At 42.2% G+C, this 25,551-nt stretch overlaps 2 protein-coding genes across 3 annotated transcripts in view; both read right to left on the bottom strand.

Moving 5' to 3' along the window:
• Window positions 1-7,523, bottom strand: part of LOC115089424 (solute carrier family 26 member 6-like) — an 81,911-nt gene extending 74,388 nt beyond the window's left edge. Inside the window, exon 1 of the mRNA XM_029597517.1 lies at window positions 7,327-7,523. The gene's annotated coding sequence lies outside the window, so the exon portion shown is untranslated. The remainder of the gene's footprint in view (window positions 1-7,326) is intronic.
• A 7,253-nt stretch (window positions 7,524-14,776) lies between these two features.
• The window catches only part of LOC115091216 (solute carrier family 26 member 6-like), a 62,247-nt gene continuing 51,472 nt past the window's right edge, over window positions 14,777-25,551 (bottom strand). For both annotated transcript variants that reach the window (XM_029601287.1, XM_029601288.1), the window contains 7 exons: window positions 24,860-24,952; window positions 19,891-20,007; window positions 18,749-18,817; window positions 18,479-18,667; window positions 17,074-17,128; window positions 16,315-16,451; window positions 14,777-15,820 (listed from right to left, as the gene is read on the bottom strand). In XM_029601287.1, coding sequence (XP_029457147.1) covers window positions 15,674-15,820; window positions 16,315-16,451; window positions 17,074-17,128; window positions 18,479-18,667; window positions 18,749-18,817; window positions 19,891-20,007; window positions 24,860-24,952 — 807 coding nt within the window. In that variant the 3' untranslated portion in view covers window positions 14,777-15,673. The remainder of the gene's footprint in view (window positions 15,821-16,314; window positions 16,452-17,073; window positions 17,129-18,478; window positions 18,668-18,748; window positions 18,818-19,890; window positions 20,008-24,859; window positions 24,953-25,551) is intronic.

Raw genomic sequence — 25,551 nt, 5'->3', positions numbered from 1 at the left:
TTCAGTAGGATCTCTGCTCCATCTGAGCCCACCTGCCAATGGCAGGAACCTGTAGGACTCTTCCCTGCATGTTACGCCAATCCTACCTCAGTCCAAATGTCCACTAACACAACATTTATATTATGTATATCAGTGATTTTATTATTCTAAAATGATAATTTATTGTTGTAAGATTGTTTTAATTAGGTTATAATCAATCTTAAGGGGGCAGACTAAAAATTGTGTAAATAAATAAAATAAAATAAAGCTTTATTAATTTTGCTCTTCAATTCAATGGGAGAGGTACCCTTCCAGCAAGGGGAATCTGCAATCACCAAGATCCAAGGAGAGGATGGTTTCCAGCCAACCTGTGAGAGGAAGAAGGAGAAAGACCACATCAAGGGCCCATGAATATCTACTGAAGATTGAGAGATGAGGCGAGAAGCACCTTCTTCATGGCTGAGATCATTTTAGTGGAAAGAATACTCTGTGGGACCACAATCTCCTTGTCCTCAGGACATGAATTCTTCACCATGCTTTTAGTCACGGTTTTCTTCACTTTGCTTACTTGATCAGACCACAAAGCTGGCAACAAGGTATTGCTGTTATGCTTAGAAAGAGTTTTTGACATTTTCAAAGCCTAGAGGAACTATTAGAAGGCAAAGTATTGAGAAGGTTTGCAGTACTCAGCATACCAACTTCTTCCCGCTAAGGTATCATCGTGTGACCATCACTGGTATTTATAAAGGAACAGTTAACTAACATCTAGGGCCCAGGAGGAGATCCTGCCCCCCTCCACCCAAACGGAGGACCCTGCACTGGGGAAGAGAGATGAAATAAGTTGTGGAACTATAGATTTACCCAGGTATTTAAAGTGTACTCTGTGTCATTTTGAGGAGTCTCGTAGCACAGGGGCTACAGACATGAAGGGAAAAAGCTTTAAAAAGAAGTATGCATATGTGTAGGCCAGCCTTCCAAGGTAAACTTTGTCAACCATATGAATTTCAGCTACAGTTCAAAATCCAAAAATAACAACATGAGATCTCTGCCCTTTTGGTTATAGAATGCAACCTTGTGCTCCATCAGTTATCAGATAGGCCCATCTTAATCTGTTTGCATTGTGCAGTTTTCTGCAGTTAAATAGAATAAATCCTGCAATCAAACACAGAAGATGCTGTATTTCCTTGAAAAATGATATGCAGCCAATTGCATCACCTTTTAGTGGAAAACTAGTTCAATAACATTATTTAGGGCACGATTCACCACAATCAGGGCCGGTGCAAAATTATTTGGCTCCCTAAGTGAATCTTCAGTCTTTTACCCCATTCCCCATCTTACTTATTGGGAGCAGCACCAATGCTCCCTCCTACTGGCAGTAGTAGTGGCTCCTGCAAAGTGCTCCCTTTTTTTTGGCAACATTAGATCTGGCCCAGCCCCACTCTCTGCTTCACACTGGCAGGATTTTGCCACCCCCAAAATTTTGGTATGCTAGGTGACCACCTAGTTTCCTTCATGGAAGCTCTGGCCCTGACTCCAATTTCTACAGGAAAATGATTTGTCGATTGCAATGAACATTATTCAAATCCTATCTTTAAAAAGCATATTATCTAAAACAAATACAGATGAAGACTGTAAAAAGCATATTATCCAAATGAAATCGAGGTTACAAGATATTTGTGTTTGAACCTGCACTGTACATACCTCCTGTACAAAGAATTTATTACTGCAAATTCCACCCAAAGCATTTTGGAATTTGAGATCTTTTCTTTTCCTGGGATTGACATTTCAGATCTGGATGGGAGTTAGTAAAAAAGATTGAACCAGTCTATTCCATTTGATCATCTTACTTGGAAATGTACCACAGAGATCTGCTTCCCTATGGACAGGGATTCACTCCATGATACAAATCAATTTTTGTGCATGGCAGGCGGACTGTACCCACTGTTTTACCTCACAGACCACAGGAAAGCAGCAGCATCTGGACTTTTCCCCAAGCATCCAAAGTCAGTTTGGATTGTAATTTCCCTGTGAAAACTACTGCAGATGACCATAGTCAAAGCAAAAGTGGAAGCATTTAGTGAAACCTAACATATAGTAATAGGTAAAAACAATTGGCTCATCCAAACTATCTAGTTTTTCTAGTCTACACTGCTAAGGATCCAACCCAACTGCCAGACATAGAAGCTTAACCATTTCTAGGATCACTCTCCTTATCCAAGCCAGTCTGTTTTCTTCTTCATTGGTTCTCTACCATCCTGAGTAGATGAGCATAAAAGATCCTGCATTTAATCCAGCACCCTGGCCTCTCCCATGTCTTACCACCAGATTTTTAATAATCTACACATCTACCCAAATTAGAGAGACTGGTGCCTGAACATCTGGCCATCTAAGTCCCCATTTATTTATTTAACAGCTTTTCTATACCGACATTAGAATGCACATCATATCGGTTTACATCTCAACAGTAGGTGGAAAATACAATGAACAGGGGTGGGAGAGGGACAACAGTAGAAACATGAGGGCAGGAGGCTCTAGGGGGAGCCTGAAAATTGAACTAGAGAAGTAACAATAACTCGAGAGGTAACATATTTACATATTTACATGATGCAAATTACTTGGAGCGAATCAAAGATAACAGAGAAGCAGCCTTGGTACCTGGCCATTGGCCACTATCAACCTGAAGGCACTCACTTGATTGGTTTCTGGGGAATTGTGGATAGCTGGTTCCAACTCAGCTAACCAACCCATGGCCTGAGGTGTTGCTACTTGCTACGTCATGCTACCTTCTTTCTCTGCCCCTTATTTTTAAGGGGTAGAGTTTGGATATATATACTTAAGTATGCACATAAATTTACACATACATGATTATTATGCATTACAAAGAGCAGTTGTAGCTTTGGGCAGATAAGTTTCTGTGCGCTCTTTCTCATAATTTTTAATGCAAACATATATGCATAACTTCACTTTGAAAATTGATGTAAGTTATGTATGTAGCTGCCATATAAGTTACCCATAATGCTACAAAATTACCTTCTCTACATGTTATGCAGTACCATGACGTAACATCAGTAACCCTATATTCAAGTATGAGCTTAGGTATGCCAGTGCCTGTCTGATATTAATACAGGATGGTGAATATAACAAGTGAGATTTGACATCTGTTTTTCTAATAAAAATGACCCTTTAAAACCACACAAACAATCTAAATATTCTGCAATTAAAAGAGCAATATCCGGTGAAATAAACAAAAAGCACTGAGCATGTAGTCTCTTATTTCAGTGTTGATTATTATATACTCACATTTAGAGGGCTTGCCCTGGATGTTGAGGGTCAAAGGAGACTCCCAACGTTTGACAAGACCGATAATTTTGGCACTGGAAGATCAAAGCCTGGATAATGATTTCTCTTGATTAAAATTTCAAACTAAATCATCTGCAACACAGTGTCATCTTTTTTTATACCAGCAATCTGATGACTGCAGTCCTGAGTATTGTAATGTCCAATGCCCATTGTCCAATGATCGTGTGCCAGGCCTTTTATCAAAGAACAAAGGTATACTGTGATAGTATTTCCTTTTCTCTCAAAACCTTCTGACCACGAGCTGATAAAAATCACACGGAGCACATTTGTTTATTTTTGCTCTTTTGGGGGCTGTTTATAAAACATTCAGGAAATTCCAAGGATATTGCACCAACGGCTATTCATCACAAAACATAGCTTGTTTTCTTCAGCTATACAGTTTCCATGAATCCACTTTATGAGACCAATTATTTCCCATAATCTTGTTCTTTATAGCGAAGGGGACAGTGGGAAGTAATGGAATTGTTTTGTGAAATATAAGTTATGGAAAATATGATTTTCTTTCTTTATGAGTAGCTATATGACTATTATTAACCTATTATTGAAAATATGTGCACACAGAAAACATGCACTATTGAATGGCTATTCATAATGCATTACTGTCTTTTGATTGCAAATAAGTTGCGGTTTATGTTTGAATATGTATTATTGGTTTTATGTGATTTGTATCAATTATCGTCTATATACAGTATATATATATAAAGCACGTAAGCGCCTCTGTGGTTTATCATCTGTATATATAAAGCTTGTAGGCCCTGTTGCAATGGAGTTTGCCTGTTGGTGACTGGGGTGGTGTGCATGTGATAACCAGCAAATATATGCACACTCATTTAGGATATGTACCCGTCCCATCTGGCTCCAGTGGTATGTGGACTGGAAAGAGGCTCCTGCGTTGGCCTCTAGCCCATGCTGTGGGAAGATGGCAGGGATTTGGCGGCTCAGCCTGCATGGGTCTGTGACTTGATGTCTGCAGCACCCCACATGGCTTGGAGGAAGGATACTTTGGTAGTGGTAGGAGAGGAGAGGAGACAGCTGGAAAGTAAGAGGGGTGTACAAATTCTTATTTCCTCCACAAATGTTTTGGGGGTGTCTGCTAGTGTTTCCTGTTACCTTTCTACCCTGTCTTGGGCAAGTTTTCTGTTTGGAAGGACGGATATTAAATTTGATCAAATAAATACATGCAATAGAGCACCATAGATCCACAAAGAGTTGGGACTGTGGCTGTTCAGGATAAAGGATATTTACAGAAAATGGAAGGTCCCAACATATGTTTTGAGAATAAGAGGAGTTTTTTTCTGGATAATGAAACATAAGAAGTCAAACAATTTTCAAACAGACATTTTTCTGATAGTGGAACATGGAGAGAAGCCCATGATTTTTCTGGATAATGGGAATTTTCAGGTGAGGAACTTCAGACATGAAGTGCTCTATTGTATAGAGAAAATCCATAAGTAGACAGCGCATTTGATCAATAGAAAATGCAACCTATGCAGCTGTTGCTGCTGAAAACTGATCTACAGTCAGGGTGCCTAAGTGAATTCTTGAGCTGCTAGTGTGGGAGTGGAAGCAATGGTGGAAATAATGGATGCAGCCCTCTACAGACAAGAAGAAAAGGGAGCTGGCGCCATGCAGGCTGGAAGTGAACGTAGTCACATGCAAAGCTAGAAATAATGGGAAGGAACCCATCCAGACCAGAAGTTAAGGAAACCTTTTCTTGTCAAGCCAGAGGTAAATGGGATCGGTAGCGGCTGTGCAAGGAGGAAGAAGTAAGTAGGGTCAGAACAATTGAAGTCACTTGCAGTTAAAATGAGAGCCAGACAGGAAATCAACTTCAGCGAGCAGGCGCTCAGGGAGTGGGGCAGTAGTATAACCCACAAGTGCCAAGGTATGACTCTGGACATGTTCAATGATCTGGGGCACAAGGAAGTCGAATTGGGCAGGGTCTTCTATATATTGCTCTGTCGCAAGCAAGGAGTCTAAGTTGACTAATGTTTGAGATACCCTTCCCATATTCTAGACTTTGAGGTATAGGGGAATCATCAGTGTATTAAAATGTGGGGGCCAACTCTGGCCCTCAAGAGCCACAAACAGGCTAGTTTTTCAGGATATCCACAATAAATATGCATTAGATAGATTTGCATTTACTGCCTCCATTGTATGCAGATCTATCTCATGTATATTCATTGTGGTTATACTGAAAACCTGGCCTGTTTGTGGTTCTTGAGGACCAGAGTTGGCCGCCCCTGTTTTAATGATATTCTATGTGTGTATTGGAATCCGCTTAGCACATTAGTTGTTATTTACAGAATATAAAAAGTGTGAAATAAATAAGAGTATATCTGGATTTAATCAATAAATTCTTTCCCATCTTGCCCTTCTTAGGCAAGCTAATTGAGAAAGTGTTATATACACAACTTTTAGAATTTGTAGACTTGGAAACCATTCTACATCCTTTTCAATCAGACTTCTGCAAGAGGCACAACTCTGAGATGGTTCTGCTGGCAGTGGTCAGTGGTATCAGAATGAGAGCAGAATGAGCTCATTCGCTCCCAGTTCTGCTGGACTTATCAGCTGCTTTTGATACCAGTGACTATGTGCTTTTCATGCAGCAACTTGAGGACATTGGCCTGGGTGATGTAGTTCTTAGCTGGTTTTGCCCTTTTCTATGAGATAGAAAGTAGGCAGTGATTTGGAAAGAGAATTAATCTGATACTAGATCGCTGTCATGTGGGATACTGCAGAGGTCTGTGCTGTCTTCAATCTTTTTCAATATTTTTCTCTGAGACCTGATTGAGAGTTATAATACTGAATGTTTGGTATATATTTGTGGCCCCTGTCCAGTGAACTCTTGGGCAAGGGGCACATGGGAAATGAAAATGATCACAGCAGTTTTTAATTTGTTTTACTCTTTTTTGTATTTTGTTATTATGTATTTTAGTTTGTTTTTGTTTTTTTTATTTGCTGTTCTCTGGGATTATTATTGATTTTGTTTTATTTATTCAAATCCCATTGCTGCTGCTACTGACCTTGGACAAGTCACTTCACCCTCCATTTCCTCCAATATTAACGTAAGGCCTGATTTACTAAGGCTTTTCTCCCATTCTGTGTGGGGACAGGGAAATGCCTACTGTATCTGAATATAATCCACTTTGAAGTGGCAGTGACAAAAGGCAGACAATAAATTTAAAAAAATATGTTTTATCTATTGTGTTTGATGCATCCTCATTTTATATTATTTACAATCTTATTGTAATCTACTTGGAGTTCTATAAATTGATGTCAGAAAACAGAATGAAAGAAAGAATATAAAGGAAGAAAATGTAGCTATTGTGCAATAGACCTTCTTACAGTAAGTACTCCTTACTGTAAGAAGGAGTTTTGCAGGAACATAAAGTGCAAACATTAATAGTACATAATTGCAAGACTGCATATCGGCACCTCTTTGCTGAACATTTGACCTATGAGCCAGTTTTACAATTGTGCCTTTGTTGTATAGATTTTGAAATAATAGATTCTTTATGATGCGGTTTTCATTAGAACCAAGTGCAACTGAAGGAGTCTTTAAAACTTTGGTTTCCTCCAACAGATACAGTATTAATTACTCACTAGACCCTTTGAGAAGCGCAGAGAATATTTTAGTGAGCAGTGAAACATGATAAACACAGCACTCCTTTAGTGCATTATAAGCACTCTTCTCCATTCTCTGCACCAGTTTTCTTTCTACTCTTCCAGGAAAGGAGACATAACAGTCAGCAGAATGTGCCCAAGCAGCCTGGCACAAAACTGCCGCCAAGATCAGTCATGAGTTGCATGACCAGTCATGAGTTATCAAATTGCGTTAGAGCCCTGACGCGCAGTAAAAGAGATCTACCGAGATCAAATGATGCAGTGAAGGGGGCAGACATCTCTCTCCCTTCTCAGAGCCCCCCCCCGTCCTGCAACTAGCCCCATCTGCTCTTACTTAAAGCGCTGCAGCAGACAATTTACCTCTGGTTCTATTCCTGAACGATCGCTGGATCCCCCGACGCAGTATCATGGCGTCCCGACTGCAAAAAAGCAAAGATAAAGGGAAAGACGGGGACAAGGCCCAACCACCTGAACAGCCCGCCGATGCTGGAGACGGAGAGCTTGAACCTCTGCAAGCGGCAACTCTGGCCGCAAACAAGGTAGCAATGCAAGAATTGATTCGCCCCGAGCTTTTAATAATCTCAGCAAAGCTAATGGAGCTTTCTGCCATGCTATCCTCATATGAATCGCGTTTCTCAGATGCGGAGCAGCACATTTCTGATCTTCAAGATGGCCACCAGGCCATGCTGCTTGATATCGCTGCGTTGGAAACCTCCATAGCTTGGCATTCAGAGCAGCTCGAGGATCTCGCCGCTCCAACTTGAGATTCGTGGGGGCTCCCGGAGTCAATTGGGGACGGTGACCTGGCATGGATTTTGGAAATGTGGCTGACCAAAACCTCACTGTGATCTCCGTGAGTCCCTCTGCAATGTGTTGGGACTCGGTAACTTTAGAGGTACTGGGGGGATGGATGGGTGGGATAGATGGATGGGAGAGGGATGGGATATTGCTAGGGTGTATCTCCTGTGTTCTGGTGTTGGTTCATTCTGTTACTCGCCATTTTTTTCAATGTTGGGCGTCATCAAGTTTTGCTGTCTTCCTGGAGTGGGAGCCTTGGCTGGGAGGGTCCCCACTCACTGTTATCTTAATAATTTTAATTAATCTTCATGACTCTTAGAGGTAGCATGTGATGGCTTCCCGGGGTTTGCGCCTCTTCTCTTGGAACGTGTGCGGTATTAATTCGCCCATTAAATGAACTAAGATCTTATTGGTTCTTTAAAAACATTCCACGGAGATCGCCTTTTTACAAGAAACACATCTCACTGACTTATAACATCAAAAATCTAAAAAAAACCTGGGTGGGAGTGGTCCATTACATCTCCGCATCTACTTAGTCAGTGGGCGTCGTCATCTTGGTTCACAAGCAGCTCCCACTCCAGATAAAAACAGAAATAAAAGACCCACTTGGGCGATATCTTATCCTGGTTGTGAAACTTCAGCAGATTCCGGTTATTCTTTGCAACGTATATGCCCCTAATAATCCATGCCTAGATTTTTTTCAGAGCTTGTATGGCCAGCTCACTCCTTATTTGGACCCTATTGGAGGAGATTTTAATAGTATCAGGGATCCTCATCTGGACAGGACAAGCGCCCACACCAGGGATGGAACAAAGGGCCGGGGCATACATTTTTTAAAGACTTCAGTAAACCTGGTGGATGCCTGACATATATTATATCCAACCGCTAGGGATTTCACACATGTCTCGAGGCGCATGCATCCCAGGCCAGGTTGGATTACATTCTAGCCAGCACTCGTATTTTCTCCAAGGTTAACGCAGCAGATATTGAGGAGGTGATTGTCTCTGATCATGCCCCTATCTGGGTTGAGATAAATTGGACTCCCGCCTCTGTTCAGACCTGCCTTTGGCACTTTCCATACTTCCTGAATGAGGATCCTCTCTTTCAAGATCATTTACATACTAAGTGGGAGGAATATTCACACCACAATAGTAAACATACCAGTGATCCAGTTCTGTTCTGGTATGCTGCTAAGGTGGTCATTAGGGGAGAGATTATTTCTTATATGGTCTGAGACAGAAAATAATTGACAAGCAATTGCTCACTCTTGGCACTCAGCTATGGCGTGCCCTTGGTGCCCTACAACAAGCTCCAACCAGAGCTAACAGAGATAAATATTCTACCCTTCAAGCCACTATTAATACTTTGCTACATCAGCGCACTAAAAAAAGTTTATTTTACTACCAATTTAAACTATTTCAATTTGGCAATAAAGCAGGTAGAATGTTGGTGAATCTGGTTAGATCCAATAGGGGCTCCCATCAGATTGTAGCGCTAAAGAACCCTGCGGATCATGTGGCATATGACACTCTCTCTATTCTGTCATCCTTTAGGGCCTTTTACACACGTTTGTATTCATCTGGGCATATGGCTCCGCAGGCTTGCAATCAATTCCTTGCCCATTTAAACCTTCCCTAGCTAACTAGTGAACAACAGATGTGGTTGAATGGCCCGATTACAGAGGATGAAGTTCAGTCAACTATTAAACAGGCTAAATGTAAAACCCCGGGCCCTGGCGGCTATACTGCTGAATTCTTTAAGTGCCTAGGGGATTTAGTGACGAAGCCTCTAGTGAATATTTTTAACTCCCTGGTGGACTCTGGTTCCTTCCCGGCACACATGAATAATGCACATATAACTCTGATACCAAAATCCGGGAAGGATCCGCTATTGCCGGAATCCTACTGCCCGATCTCTCTTTTAAATGTAGATCATAAATTCCTGGCGAAGATTCTGGCAGACAGGTTGGCAGTATTGATGCCCTCCTTGTTCAATCCAGTCAGGTGGGATTTGTGAGAAAGAGGTATGCGCTCTAGAGATGTGAATCGTGTCCTCGATCGTCTTAACGATCGATTTCGGCTGGGAGGGGGAGGGAATCATATCGTCGCCGTTTGGGTGTTTAGAGTATCGTGAAAATCGTTAAAATCATGAACCGGCACACTAAAACCCCCTAAAACCCACCCCCGACCCTTTAAATTAAATCCCCCACCCTTCCGAACCCCCCCCAAATGCCTTAAATTACCTGGGGGTCCAGCGGCACACTAAAACCCCTAAAACCCACCCCCGGCACACTAAAACCCCCTAAAACCCACCCCGACCCTTTAAATGAAATCCCCCACCCTCCCGAACCCCCTCCCCCAAATGCCTTAAATTACCTGGGGGTCCGTAGCGGCGGTCCGTAGCTTAAATTACCTCCGTAGCCTTAAATTACCTCCGTAACCTTAAATTACCTGGGGGTCCGTAGCGGCGGTCCGTAGCTAAATCGGGGGAAGGGGGAGAGCAGGAAAACCGGCACACTAAATCGTGTAGTCTTCAGCCGGCGCCATTTTGCAAAATGGCCGCCGCAAAATGGCGGCGGCCATAGACCAACACGATTCGACGCAGGAGGTCGTTCCGGACCCCCGCTGGACTTTTGGCAAGTCTTGTGGGGGTCAGGAGGCCCCTCCAAGCTGGCCAAAAGTTCCTGGGGGTCCAGAGGGGGTCCGGGAGCGATCTCCTGCCGCGAATCGTTTTCCGTACGGAAAATGGCACCGGCCATATGGCGTATGGCCGGCGTATGGCCGGCGACTGCAGGAGGTCTTTCAGCGGGGGTCCCGCTGAACGACCTCCTGCAGTCGATCTCCTGCCGGCGCCATTTTCCGTACGGAAAACGATTTGTGGCAGGAGATCGCTCCCGGACCCCTGCTGAACCCCCAGGAACTTTTGGCCAGCTTGGGGGGGCCTCCTGACCCCCACAAGACTTGCCAAAAGTCCAGCGGGGGTCCGGAACGACCTCCTGCGTCGAATCGTGTTGGTCTATGGCCGCCGCCATTTTGCGGCGGCCATTTTGCAAAATGGCGCCGGCTGAAGACTACACGATTTAGTGTGCCGGTTTTCCTGCTCTCCCCCTTCCCCCGATTTAGCTACGGACCGCCGCTACGGACCCCCAGGTAATTTAAGGCTACGGAGGTAATTTAAGGCTACGGACCGCCGCTACGGACCCCCGCTATGGACCCCCAGGTAATTTAAGGCATTTGGGGGGGTTCGGGAGGGTGGGTGATTTAATTTAAAGGGTCGGAGTGGGTTTTAGAGGGTTTTAGTGTGCCGTGTTTTAGTGTGCCGCTGGACCCCCAGGTAATTTAAGGCATTTGGGGGGGGGGGGGTTCGGGAGGATGGGGGATTTAATTTAAAGGGTCGGGGGTGGGTTTTAGGGTGTTTTAGTGTGCCGGTTTTCCTGCCCTCCCCCTTCCCCCGATTTACGATTTTTTGACGATAAATCGGGGGAATTGGTATTGTATCGTGGCCCTAACGATTTTTGACGATTTAAAATATATCGGACGATATTTTAAATCGTCAAAAAATGATTCACATCCCTAATGCGCTCCCTAATATTAGGATGGTGCTGGCGACCATGGCTCTCTGTCAACAGGTGGGCGAGCCCTATGTGTCATAAATCTGCCAACAAAGGTAGGGGGGGTTTAGATAGGGTCGGGGGGGGGGGTGGGTTAGGTAGGGGAAGGGAGAGGAAGGTGGGGGGAGGGCGAAGGAAAGTTCCCTCCGAGGCCGCTCCGATTTTGGAGCGGCCTCGGAGGGAACGGAGGTAGGCTACGCGGCTCGGTGCGCGCAGGCTCTTTTTTAAAATGTACCTCTTAGTTTTTGGGTACTTGCCTGGATTGGCCACTGTTGGAAACAGGATGCTGGGCTTAATGGACCCTTAGTCTGACCCAGCATGGCATGTTCTTATGTTTTTATATTTTCCTTTCTCTACCCTAAATTTACCACCAGGCCCACCTCTTTTGCTTGCAGTTAAATTTACATACCGGTATATTGTGAAATCATATACTTTAACTTGATGAGGTCAGGGCAATTCTCACCCATGAGGATCAACCCAAGAAACTCTTTTGTTACCCAGGTAAAAACTTTTGAATATTGCCTACACCGTATATAATCCATATTTTTTATTTGATATGGGGGCTCTGTAGTTCCTCCTCTCTTCTTCTTCCTTCCAGCTTAAACTGAACCAGTGCTGAGATTCCGACTCCATGAGCCTTCGTACATAATTAACCGGGGATTTTTCTCCTATTTATTAGACCCCCCCATTCCACTGTTCCTAGTCTAGTCATAGCAGCAAGAGTCCTGAAGCCAGGAGCCATGTTACTTCTAGAGCAGCGGTTCTCAAGCGGTGTGAGGCCACACTTCCTGGTCCCCTACTGGCCCAGCTTCTCCCCCTGTTCCTCCACATGGGCTTAAAATGCTGATAGCCTGGGCAGAATGCAGCAGGAGAGCTGGAGTCAGCGGCACTCACAGCATGGTCTCTTCTTCCTGCCCCCCCCCCCCGGCCCAGAAGAGGAAGTGGTATTCTGCGGCCACACGCACAGGAAGAAGAGGCCATGCTATGTACAAGTGCTGCAGCATCGGCCCAAAGAAGAGCAGTGCAGCCCAGAGCAAAAAGAGGAGCATTGTCTGCCCCGGCAGCCAATGGACTCCTTGCTCGAGGCTACGAGAGATGGTGAGGGGAGAGAGAGAGAGCGTGAGTGGGTGAGCGAGCATATTTGTTTGAGCTTCTGTGTGTGTGTGTGTGAGAGAGAGAGAGAGACAGCATGTATGTAAATGAGTGATTGAGATCCTGTAATTTAAGTGTGATTAAGAACCTGTTTGTGTGAAAGAGAGAGGCTGTGTGATTGACAGCCTGTGTGTGATTGAGATCCTTTGTGTGTGAGAGAGACAGCATGTATGTAAGTGTGTGATTGAGAACCTGTATGTGTGAGAAAGAGTATGTGTATGTATGATTAAGAGCCTGTGTATAAGAGAGAAAGAGAGAGCATGTGTGCAATTGTGTGACTGAGAGTCTATGTAAGTAAGAGAGCATGTGTTTATGTGTGTGATTGAGAGCGCGCTTGTGTGTGACTAAGAGAGAGGAGAAAGTTGTAAGCAATCCCCCCACCCCTCCTAATTCACAATGGCGCGGGCCATCCAGTGCTCCTACCATGTGACAGGGGCCGGCCAATGGCACGGATACCCTGTCACATGGTAAGGGCAAAGCGCCATCGGCGCCATTTTGGTTAGTGGCAGCTGACGGCCCGGGAGCGGAAGATCGCTCCCGGGACCCCCACTGGACTACCAGGTACCTGTAAAATGTTTTGGGGGGGGGGGGTCGGGAGGGTGGGGGAAGCTAAGGGATTAGTTTTAAAGGGTCGGGTGGGTTTTTTGTTTATCGGCTTGGGCGCAGCCGATAAACAAAACCGTGATCGGGCCGGCCGAAAAATAAAACACGATGTGAATCGCAACCGGAATTCGAACCGATTCCAGTTCCGATTCACATCTCTATTCTGGATCAGTTGAAGTAGGTGGAAGGCATTTTGTTGGAGACCAATAAGCAATGCATTGCAGTAATCCAGACCGCTGAAAATTAAAGATTGAAGAATTGTTCTGAAATCACTGAAATGTAAAATCGGTTGAAGTCTTTTCAACATGTGTAGTTTAAAGAAGGAATTTTTTTTTACCAAAGTGGATATGTGATTGTTCATGGAGAAGTGGGAGTTGACAATTACTCCAAGGTTATGCACTTTATTAATGATTGGGAGTGCCGTTTAGATCAAGCGTGGGAGGAGGACCATTGTTAGAGTTGGGCATGGATGACAGGTAGATTATTTCAGTTTTGGAGGTGTTGAGTTTTAGGCACTTATGTGAAAGTCAGACTTTTATTGTATTTATATATAGAGAGACGAGTGGAAGGGTATAGGACCAAGAGGTTGAGTAAGGGATATAGAACTGTATATCATCCGCTTATATTTTAAATTGGATGTTTAAGCTATCCAGTAAGTGGCATAACGGTAGAAGGTAGATGTTGAAGAGAATAGGGGAAAATGACGATCCTTGGCACACCCCAGATGTTCCCATTCATAACCCATCCCAGTCAGGTTCCCATTGATACACACACACCCCAGGCAGGTTCCCATTCACACACACACACACACACACACACACACGCACGCAATTTCCATTCAGATACACACACACACACACACCCAGGCAGGTTCCTATTCACACATACACACACACACACACACACACACAGGCAATTTCCATTCAGATACACACACACACACACACCCAGGCAGGTTCCCATCTCATACACACAAACACCCCTAGACATGTTCCCATTCACACACACACACATACACACTCATCCAATCTGTCTTTCATTCATTCATTCACACACACAATCGGGAGTAGATAGTGGAGTCTATTCTGCTACTCCTCCTTGTGTGTCAGCCCCTGCCCTAATCAAATCTTGTGGGACTAGCACTTCCTCTATGCTGATCTCGAACATTGCAAGATCAGCATAGAGTAATTGCTAGCTGCATGTGGTTTGGCTACTGAACACCGGCACAGTGAAGGTGTAGGAGAACGGGCACCATCCATGCGGCCCTTCTCTTCATTTTAGCCGCTGGTGGGATGGGTCCACTGGTGGCCTCATGGGCCTTTTCTTCTTCTCAGGCACCGTCACCCCTAACTGTGTATACCCAATAGTGCCAGGCCTCTTCCACCTCTGCCACCAGGCAGGATGGGATCCTCTGACGGCTGTGGAGCTTTTTCTTGGCTGAGAGGGATGGGATCCTCTGCCTTTGGGCTCCTCCTAAAGCATGGCGCTCAGGGACCTTGCCCCCTCCCCCCCCCCCCCCTTCGATATGCCAGTGGTGTGGAAGGCCTGATATGAGAATTGAACTGGAGATCCTCCATATTGCCTTGTACAGCACTGCCACTGAACCAACCCAATACAGTTTTAATACTTGTGGAAACCAAATGAAAATCCCATTAATGTTTTATTATAAATTTAATATCATCAGTCCATAATGAATTAAAATATGCAGTTATAGTTGCCCCTTGGCTACATTATGCTCTTTGGAAGCACTTATGTCCATTGTTTGATCTCACATCTAACTAACGAAGTACATTGATAGTAGCAACATTTGCAACACTAGCATTCATCTTGAATGGAATTTTGACTTTTTCATCCTATTCATTCATATCTGAAGAAGAGGCCTGCGAGGTTCAAAAGCTTTTGCACTAGAGCACCTTTTATATTGGTCTTAAAAGGCACCACAACCTACACAAAAAAACCCCAGTTTTCTTCAGGGCCAGTGGAACTCTACACTGCATTCATTCTAATGGTAAGCATTTTCCTATGGCAAAAACTAACTTCTGTGGTAGCTGAGCTATCATGAGTACATACAGGATCAAATAGCAGAAGGCCAACTGAAATGGCCCAGTTCTTGGAAGTGTCATGTCTCATCAATATCCAAGGGGAAAAAACCCAAACAACTGTACTGAAGCCAGAACAAAGACTTTGATTCTACAATGTATAAAAATAGGCTGGTTGCTAGCCCCTGAAGCATGAGGAAGAACACCCTCAGCATTTTATAGCAGACACTGATTGCTTATCAACAGGTTGGCAGCAGCTCTGCTGATATTTCCTCTTGGCATGAGTGTCCTCTGTGCTTATATTGAAATGTTGTTGGGAAAGCATGGGCCCGTCCTGAAGAACTTGTGCTTTGCTATTTATCAACTATCAGACACGATGGCAGCAGAAGGAAGCAAAAACAATAGGTTACCACACAGCCCTGAGACCACCTGTGGCTTCTCATTTACTTGATTCTCTGATGGTCTGTAAAATGCAATTAACCATGAGACACATTTTTCCTGGGTATTATGGTGGATCCTTGTTCTGACCCAGTGTGGCATTTCTTGTGTTTTTATGGTTTTCAGATCTTCTGCAGATTTTGGTAACTGTTCTGCTCCGGAGGGATTCTTCAGCTCTTGTCATGCCGTCCTTTTGATTCTGGACATGCAGGGTCTTGAAAGTTAAAAATTAATTTCTATATTTCAGAGGGAACACTTAGAGTCATTTTGGATTTCCTGGCAACTTCCGGCTCCTGGAAATCTGATGGCAACATCCAACAGTACACCAGGGTAAATATTTGGAAACCTTCCCAAGGAGCATTTTTTCATCCACTGGGTTTGGGGATTGTTACTATTTTCACAGCTTAAAATTTTGTTTCTAAAGGATTCTGAAAATTAGATTAAAAAATATAAATTAATTCTCTTCCATACAGAAGTCAGACAGAACTATGTCTATCCCCCATAAAAGCTTTTGCAGTTTAATACTCTCTAGTAGTCTCTAAAACCATGAATTCATGCTGTGGTCTGTGGTTCACATTGCAATCAACAGATGGGTAAAAGCCCCATGACCCTTCTTTGTATGGATCTCAATTTTTAGGTTACCATCTGTGGATTGGGGGTTATTTGTAAGAAAGAGCAAAATGAGAAAAGAAGCAGCATTGCAGTTACCAAGACTTCATCCTTTGTTTTCTGGTCATGTTTCTTCTCAAGATAAACGACAGCGTCATGGACAGAGGCAAATAGTTGAGCCTTGGTGATGGTTTTGCTGAAGAAGTTGCCAGTCTCCAATTGGTTAATGACATGAGCTATGACAGAGGAAAACAATTAAACAACTTATTTACAAAATCTTAATTACATTAAACAAAATCTCAGCAGGTCAGAAAGCTCCACAAGACAAGTAGGCATATTAGTTTGATTAATATATTTATTTATTTATTTAACATTTTTATATACCGACCTTCATGAAAGAGAATTCATATCAGATCGGTTTACAGATAACATGAGGGGAATAACAAAGTCAACCATATAACAAGAAATGAAAGTTACATATAACAAGGGGTATTAACCTGGAGGGCTAGGATAGCCGGAGCGATAGAAAGAATAACTGAACAAATTAGATAATACAATAATATGATGAGAAGAGGCATAAGTGTATAGGCTACACTTGTCAGAGAGTTTTAGGTAAAAGTCATTGTCTGAATTAGTAAGGTTTTTCTTAATTAGTTTTGGCAAGTAAATGGATTGCACACGCCTACCAATTCACCTTGTAAAGAAGAAAAATTGTAACTCTTAAATGCATAGGCTAAACAAATGAGCCAAATCTAAATAAATCAATACTGTAAATAATAAACATATCCACTTTGATGAAGCACATTCCAAAAGCTAAAATGTTTCTAAATGAGATCTGCTCATATCCTGATCACTTACTATGACAACCTACAAGGTAAACATTCACTTCAATCTCATGGAAATCTCGGAAAATCTGAAACAGAAAGTTACTTCAGTATTACATAAACATATTTCTATGATGCAGCAGCAATCAATAGAGTATGCAATCTTTACATCATATTATGCTACTAAGTCATCAGTGTTTTCTGAACCATTTTAAACATAAAAGTGAAAGGTTGACAAGTTAAGTATGGCTCTCAGCCACCAAGGACTGACTGGGCCAGTCTTTGTGGTGTCCTGTTGTATGTGTGCTAGATACACTTGACTAGGGTCAGTCCTTCCATTAGGCAAAACAGACACTCATCTAGGGTACCAAAAGTTTGAGGAGGGGCAGCAAAAACCGTGAAAACCTCCAGGCGCTGCCAACTCACTTTTAAATCATGGCTCCACAAGAAAGAAGGGAATGGATGCTGGGTAGAAATGCGGAGGGTGGAAACAGAGAGGAAGTAGGGTGGATGAGGGAGACAGGGAGAGAGAGGGTGCTAGGCGGCAGCCCTGGGTGGCACCCAGTATGTCTGTGCCTAGGGCGGCAAACATTTAGGGGCAGCAGACTGGCTAAGATTTTCTGCCTTCCAGACAGAGGATTCTGGGCAGATAGGGAGTGGAGAGAAAGAGAAGACGCCGGGCACTGCAAAACTGGGGCAAAGAGATTGGAGTGATGCTGATGTGCTGAGCTGGAAAGGAAGAGAAAGAAGGGAGAAGAAATGCTGGACAAGGGGAGAGAGAGAGAAGGGAGGCTGGGCAGGAGGCAAAGGGAGGCGGACGAAGGACATGGCAGAGGGTGAGAGGAGAGTGAGAGGTGGATGCTGAGCAGGGAAAGACAGGAGAATGCTATGCCAGAGCTGCCACCAATAGGCAGGTGTGTAAGAGGAAGGTCGCAAGACTGAAGGTTCGCCTAGGGCCCTTAATACGCTTGCACTAGCTCTGCACTTGATACAGCGTGTTAATGGAACAGCAAATTTTAAAATAAATACTGAACCTTCCCCAAATGTTGGTGGTCCTATGTAACTAACTCATAGTGTAAAAAAAAAAAAAAAGTTGGTGAATAATTAATATTTTCGTAACCTGACCATTGTTTTCATGCCAAGATTAATAGTTGTCCAGTCCACTACTTTTTCACTATCTAATTACAGTTTTGTCTTTTCTCATTCTATCTTCACCCCCTCCCCCGATTGTCACACAAGCATACACTTTCCTGCAGTATTTTACAGGCATCAATGGATCCACAATGAACGAGAAATCTACAATGCCTGGCGTTGGGCATCCAGATGATCTGTAGTGATATCTCAGCACAAAAGAACTGCTTGTACCACTTGAATTTCATATCTTAGCTCACAAAACCTGTACACATGTCATCTTTTATTTGGTTCTCTCTGTGCCTTACATTTTTTAAAACCTTTATGCAGACAGTATCCACAAAACTGACAGCAGCGAAGTCCAGTATAAGTGAGTGGAAACAAGGCTTTCTTAGGCCAAGAGATTCCAGCGTGGGTTCATTGGAGGTCTTTTGGGTAGTACTGACTTGGGTTTCCAGAACTTCTTCATCAGCAGCCACTGCCAGTCTAGAGTTATTCTGAAAAATAGCCCTAAAAATCAACTTTCAAATGTTTGAGTTAGCAAGATACAAAGCAATGTCTCAGTTATTTCCTCCTACCATTGCTGTCATCTCCTTTGAACCAGTCACCTCCACATCCAAAAAGCCATTATTGATTCTTCCTGTTACCTGTTAATTATGACAAAGTATGGGTAAAACCTATATAATCTTTATATATATGTAGCAGTCATTTAGTTAATCTTGATCACCTGCTTGGTACTGGCAAGCTGGTATAAATTTGTTGAATTCCTGCTTTGTATCGTGAGACTTTGCATTAATAATGGAGTCACTGATTATGATGGACATATAAGTGTGGATGCCTTGCATCAGATAAAGAGGGTCATTTCACTACCACTATGATGTCATGTGCAGTGATGACATCAGTGCTGCTCTGAGTGACATTAACAGTACAGACTGCCACAGTTTACTTGCCTTCAGATTCTTGCCTCCAATAAAATTGAACATTTTGCCTCCTACACATACTGAATTTAGAAGATTGTGAGTATTGTACAAGCCTTTGTTGTTTTCAGTTGGTAAAAACCTGCTTGTGTAACCCAGCTAGCTGAAGTTCTTAGTATAAAAAAAGTTTCCTCCAACTCGACTTGAGTAAATTGCTTTTAACCAAGGTGCTGACCTGATGACAATACTGGTGCTTATTCTAGCGCTACCTGTATCATCTTCTATAATAATTGTTTCTAATACTTTTATATTATATTATGTTTGCTATTTTATGTATAAAATTATTTATACTATTATTTTATGATTGTTATGTGGGGTTTTTTTTTTAATTGTTTATTGTTCATTGCTTTAGACAGCTTTTATTAAGGCTGGGAAGGCAGTTTATAAACCCATGAACTAAATAAATACATAAATAAGTGGTTCCCTTATAGGAAGATGCAGAATCGATACCACTGGCTGATAGCTGTGTACAAAAGAAGACATAGTAGCCACCATTGGCTCTTTTCATATCTTTTCTAATTGTTTTGAAGCAAAATAATTAAAAGTTCACTGTAGTGTCTCTGACCTACAATTAGTGTCAGACAGATGTTCTGATATTTTAAATTTCAGACAAAAATGAACAAGGGCCTCGTGTGTTCTTAAATTTCAATCTTTTGGACTCTGAGAGAGCCAAAGAGACAGGAAGAGAGACTGTATATGGGGAGCCTAACATCAAAGTCAAGCTTGAAGATGAAAAGACTTGCTTTATCCTTTGTCACATTATCTTCTCTGTCAGCTATCTTGTCTTCTTTCTTGGTTTTCCTCTGCTTTTTCATGGCTTTTTTCTTCTTCTGAATGAGTTTGTCAACGTCAATGCCACTCTGAAACAAGAAACAGAAACCTATGATAGTTTCCAATCAGTCTAATGATTTTTTACTCTCAAGCTAAAGAAGGTAATATTCAAAGTAATTTCCGCACATTAAACCCAATTTTATGCTTGTACATGGCTATACTAAAGTAGGCAGGAGTTCTGTGCACTTATAACTTTGCATGTAACTCTGTTATGTATCTAATTTTATGTGAACTACACAGAGGTCTTCTGCAGGGAGAGGAAATTGGGACAGAGTTGGAACTTGCATGCATACTTTTTGATTGTATAAAGTATACGTGTACATAGAAACATAGAACATGAAGACAGATCAAGATCAGATGCCCCATCTAATCTGCTCATTAGGGATGTGCTTTCAATTGGAACAAATTATACAAATGCAATGAATGAGTCCATTTTTTTTAAATTTTTAATTTATGCATTTTCATATACATCTGAAATTTCAGTTCAATTACAGATATCTCCAATTTAAACAAATAATATTTAACATTTCATTTCTGTATCTGATTTACAAAGGCACTTTTTAAGGTAGTGGATGAATTTTAAAGCGGCACAAAGGACAAAATTAACAATTGAAAAAAGTGAGAAAACATCTGATTATTCACTTTAAATTGCCTCCATTCTTATTGCAATAGCATCTTGGGTTTGGGATTCTAGAAACGCATGGAGTTGTGATACCTCGAAGAAAATATACCTTTGATTTAGCAAAGTAATTTCACATTTGCAAGGAAATTTCAAGAACATTCTAACCCCTTTAGATTCCACCTCTCATCTTAATTCCAGAAATCTTTTCCTTCTTAATTGTGTTATCCTAGAGAAGTCAGGGTGTAACCATATTTTATCCCCATGAAATAACACTGTGCAATTTCGCATAAATAAACGTAATACTGTATCCCGATCAGAAGCAAAAGAGAAAGAAACATGCAATGTGGCTCTACAAGCTATTACTGTGTCTATGGAAGATTCAATTACCTCCGTCAGGGTCAAGGGAGCTTCTCCTATTTTAATTCCATTAACAACATTCAATTTTGAAGGCAAATAATATATTTTAGAAATAGCCGGCATCTCTTGATGAGGCAATTTCAAAATTTGTAAAAGATACTCCTTAAACATGTCATACGGTGCAATTAAATCATGTTTTGGGAAATTCAAAATTCTTAGGTTTAAATATTTTAAGGAATTCTCTATCGCTTCAAACTTTTTTTCATTTAAGATATCTGCTCTGGTGAACCTTTGTTGCCAGGTTTCTATATTAACCATTCTTTTTTCCAATTTCTCTATTTTAACATTATTTGTGGATATAGATGCTTCAATGGTATTAAACCTTTGGTTAGAATCTACTGTTATTTTAGCTAAATTAACAATTGCTAATTCTAAAGACTTTATAGATGACCAAAGGGATTCTACAGAAATCACTTCTGGTTTCTCCATTTGTAAATTACCACTCCTTGCATGTCCAGTTTCCATCTTACCTGCTACGACTTGATTCCCACCTCCACTCTCTCCTGGCAGTTCAAGAAAATCAATAGGTAATAACGACAAAGGGGATTCGCCCTGAGAAGTTTCTTGGATTTTCCCTTGATCAAGTTCTCAAGTATTGGGTAAATCTCCTTTTGATAGTCCCGAAACATTCAAGAGTTGTGATGGAGGAGGAGTGCATGGGGCTCCGGGGCTCAAGGATATCTCAGCCTGAAGTGCAGGCACCTGCTCTGCATCTGCACTTTCAGCGGCCATCTCCTCCGGTTTTAATTCAGATGACAGTTTAAAAAAAGAAGTATCCGCATCTGTGAAGGCTCTGGAAGGGAAGATGAAGTCATCACCTCCCTCACCTTCCGTTTGGTATGAGGCATGATGTAAAAGAAATAGTTCAAAGCGAAGAGCAGCTTTTTTTCTTCCGTCTCACTAAAAAGTCATTCCACCACCTTGAGTCCATTTTTTATTTGTGGACCCCTGAAACAAATGGAGGGTGCCCATGAATGAAACAAAAGGTTTTGTCTCATTTGTTTGTTTCTCATTTAAGTCTATGATCCATTCAAGTATATGACAGATGCAGGCAGGGTCTAATTGGTAACTACAGCTGCCACTATGCCTATCTGCCATGTCCCAGATGCACCACCTTGGAGGTCTTGATGACATTCTGCCTAGCTGCCATGCCTCAAATGTACAACCTTGGGAATCTTGCTGCCACTCTGCATCCCTCAGCCATCTAGTTCCCTAAACACTGGGTCTTTCACAGCAACCCGTTTAAGCCTCCTGAATACCAATACAGATCATGGCTGTATTCTGGGCTAACATTTGGTCTGAATCTGCCTCATTTTAAAACATTCTGTGGCCTTAACCACATGCCACCAACCCTTGAGAGATCTGATACTGAAATCAGGCAATATATACATATGCAGACTATAGAAAAACCCTCAGTCAGAAAGAAGTGCAGGTACAACAGAAAACATGCATAGGAGAGACTTTTTGCATGTTCTGAATGTGGGAAAGTTTTCAGTTGGAAAAGGGAATTAATGCAACATTCAACTACAGCATAGAAGAAAAGCTTTTTTAATAAAGAAAACCTCACAAATTACCAAGAAAGTCACACTGATGAGAGACTATTGTCATGTTCTGATTGTGAAAAAGGTTTCAATTGGAAAATAAATTTCACAAGCACCCAAAATTCCATCCAGCAGCTAGATCAATTTCAAGTAGGGAATGTAATAAAAGCTTGTCACAAAAATGAAACTGACAGATAATTCTTTTGTACTAAACCTGCTTCAACAGGAAGACAGACATGCCCCATGCCATTCTGCCATGCTGCTATACCTCTTATCTTACACCTTAGGAATCTTTCTTCCACTCAGCATTGTTGCCATAACTAGACCTTGCACCTTGAGGGTCTTGTTGTCACTCTACTTTGCTGTCATACCGCAGACTCTATATCTTGAGGTGTTCTTGCCAATTTGGGGGGCTGTTTTGCACCTCTCATAGTGCCTTGATGTGTTGATACCATTCTTTGTGCTGCTTTGTCTTTTGGGGGGTTTTCTTGCCACCTTTTCTGCATTTTCCTCCTTCTTGGTGCCTTAGGATGTTGATACCGTTCTTGATGCCACTTTGTCTCTCATACTGCCTTCGAGAATTCATGCTACTGTCTTCCCACTTTTGCTGTTTCTTGTCTCTCACAGTGCCTTGGAGAACACCTGCCACTGCTTGTACCCCTTTGTCCCTTTATAGTGCCTTAGGCTATACATGCCACTTTTGTACCACTTTGCCACAGTGTAGGTACGTTGGAGTTCTCTCCCCCTTCTGATGATGTCTTCCCAAACGTTTCATTAGAATTGATCAGAAAATTCCAATTTTGAAGCCCAGAATAAGCTTCAGTGCTTTTCCCATTGTCTTTAATGATAAAGGAATGAATGAATGAATTCAAGGAATAAAACACATTTTTTGTTTGAAACAAACCAAACAAATGAAGATGACCTATAAAACAAATTAACAAACCTAAATTAAAATTTTGCTTCTGCACATCTCCTGCTGCCCATTCACATCTCCTGTTTGTTATGTCTTCCAAGGAGAAAGTATAACTTTACACTAGGAGGTCAATATTCAGAGGCCCGGAAGTAGGCTTTCTGATATCTTCTTTTCTTGATCCAGCAACTTAAAATGACATTCTGTGCTCAGAGAACATACCGCAATGACACTGCTGTAGTGCCTTCCTCTTGGGCAGAAGGCATCATTTTGTTGTATGGCCATACAACAAAATGGTGCCATTTGCTCCGGAGGAACGTGCCACAGAAATACCATTGCGGTATGTCCTCTGGGTGCAGGATGTCATATTAAGTCATCAGATCAAGAAAAGAAAATGTGGGAAGGCATTCTCCCATGCTTCAGGTGTTGACATTGGGCCCATGATTAGGCCTTGGGTCTAGGCCTGGGCTTTGGCAACCGAGACCCAGGCCTCTGGGACAGATCTGGGAAGGCCTAAACCTTGGTGACTGGGACTGGGCCTCCGCTAGACCCCGGCATCAGGTCTGGGGCTCAGCGGTAGGACCGGGCTCAAAACAGGTCCCAGCATCGGACCTGGGCCCTAGCTCGTTTTTTGCTTTACAGTGAAGTCATTGGGGCCTTCTCCCACTGACTTCAGTATAAAAATAAAAAACAAATGGACTGAATGAACACATTTTTTTCTTTTCAAAACGAATGAAACAAATTGCACTAGCCACAAAATGAACCAACAAACCAAAATGAATTTTTGAAGGCTGCACATCCCTAGCAATCTAAAAACTGCTTAAATATTCACCCCCCACAATGCCAAACAATACAAACTGGTTAATGCTAACATATCACTTTCGGCAGTACTGCCCTTTTATATAAGGTAGCTTCCATTCCCCACGCTTTAACCCAGATTGGATATTTGAAGACTGGCAGTTGGCATTGCTCTTGCAGTGCAGATAGTAATAATCAGGCATTAGCTTCTCTGGTTTTGGTAGTTTACATTATACAAAGTTTGGATGTGGGAGGTGGGGGCGACCTGGGTAATAGGTTAAGGATGGGATCCTGTATGCTCATCTACCCAGGAGGGTAGAGAATCAAAGTTGAAGAAAACAAGAACTACCTTGAATAAGGAGTGATACCTACAAGCAATCATGCTTCTAAAGCTGGCAGCGGGGATATATCCTTAGCAGGAATAACTGGGCAGACTGGATGGGCCAATTTGTCTTTTTTTTTTTTTTTTACAATTACCTACAATGTTACTATGAAGGGGCTAAGAATATTCCTGGAAGCATGAGTTAATTTCCCATATTTGGTTCATTTATCTTTGCTTCTTGCTTTCCTGTGCCTATCTTAGCTGGGCTTACCTTAGTTTTCAGAGTCTCTGCATACAGCTCTGCATTTGCAAAATATATTGTGCTGGAAGAACGAAATATCTTTATTCCTGATACTTCTTTGACCTGAAAGAAATTCAGGATGAGAATCAACAGCAAGCTGATATTCTGTTCATTCTTTTAAAAACAATTTTGGGCTAATATTGAAAAGATCCTAGATCTTCCTAAATGAAAATTCTCCCCCTTCACTGCACACTCCCACTCCACCCAGAACCTGGATTTAAGCTTCTGAAAATGGAGTAACTCAGGCCAATGGAAGTACTCAAACGAGATTAAGAGAAAAGGAGAGTATCCTTATAAAGAGAAGAGCCACTGGAGATAAGGCACTATGGAGTGTTCTAAGAGTTATAAGAACTAGAATCTGCCTACCTATTAGGACATCCTTCAATAGAGAAGCAAGGGAACCCTGACTTTGTGGTTTGTGAGTGTATAAATGGGAGAAGCAAATTCATCTCGACATAAGCGTGTACGTGTACTGTTTGCCAGACTGTCACAATAAAAGAAGTTTTAGTTCAGCAAAGTGTTCTGTTGGAATACCATACAATGTGTGGAGACTGTTTTTTCAGAGTCCAAATATACAAATCCCAAGGATCTATGTAAAAGGTAATCTTGTCCCCTGCTCAGGAATGTATCTACATCCACAGCAACCCTTCATTGTGAGACTA

The sequence above is a fragment of the Rhinatrema bivittatum genome, chromosome 4, assembly GCF_901001135.1.
Source record: "Rhinatrema bivittatum chromosome 4, aRhiBiv1.1, whole genome shotgun sequence".
In the NCBI taxonomy this organism is placed as follows: Eukaryota; Metazoa; Chordata; class Amphibia; order Gymnophiona; family Rhinatrematidae; genus Rhinatrema; species Rhinatrema bivittatum.
The sequence above is the reverse complement of the archived record's forward strand: the minus strand, read 5'-3'. Positions and strand labels throughout refer to the sequence as shown.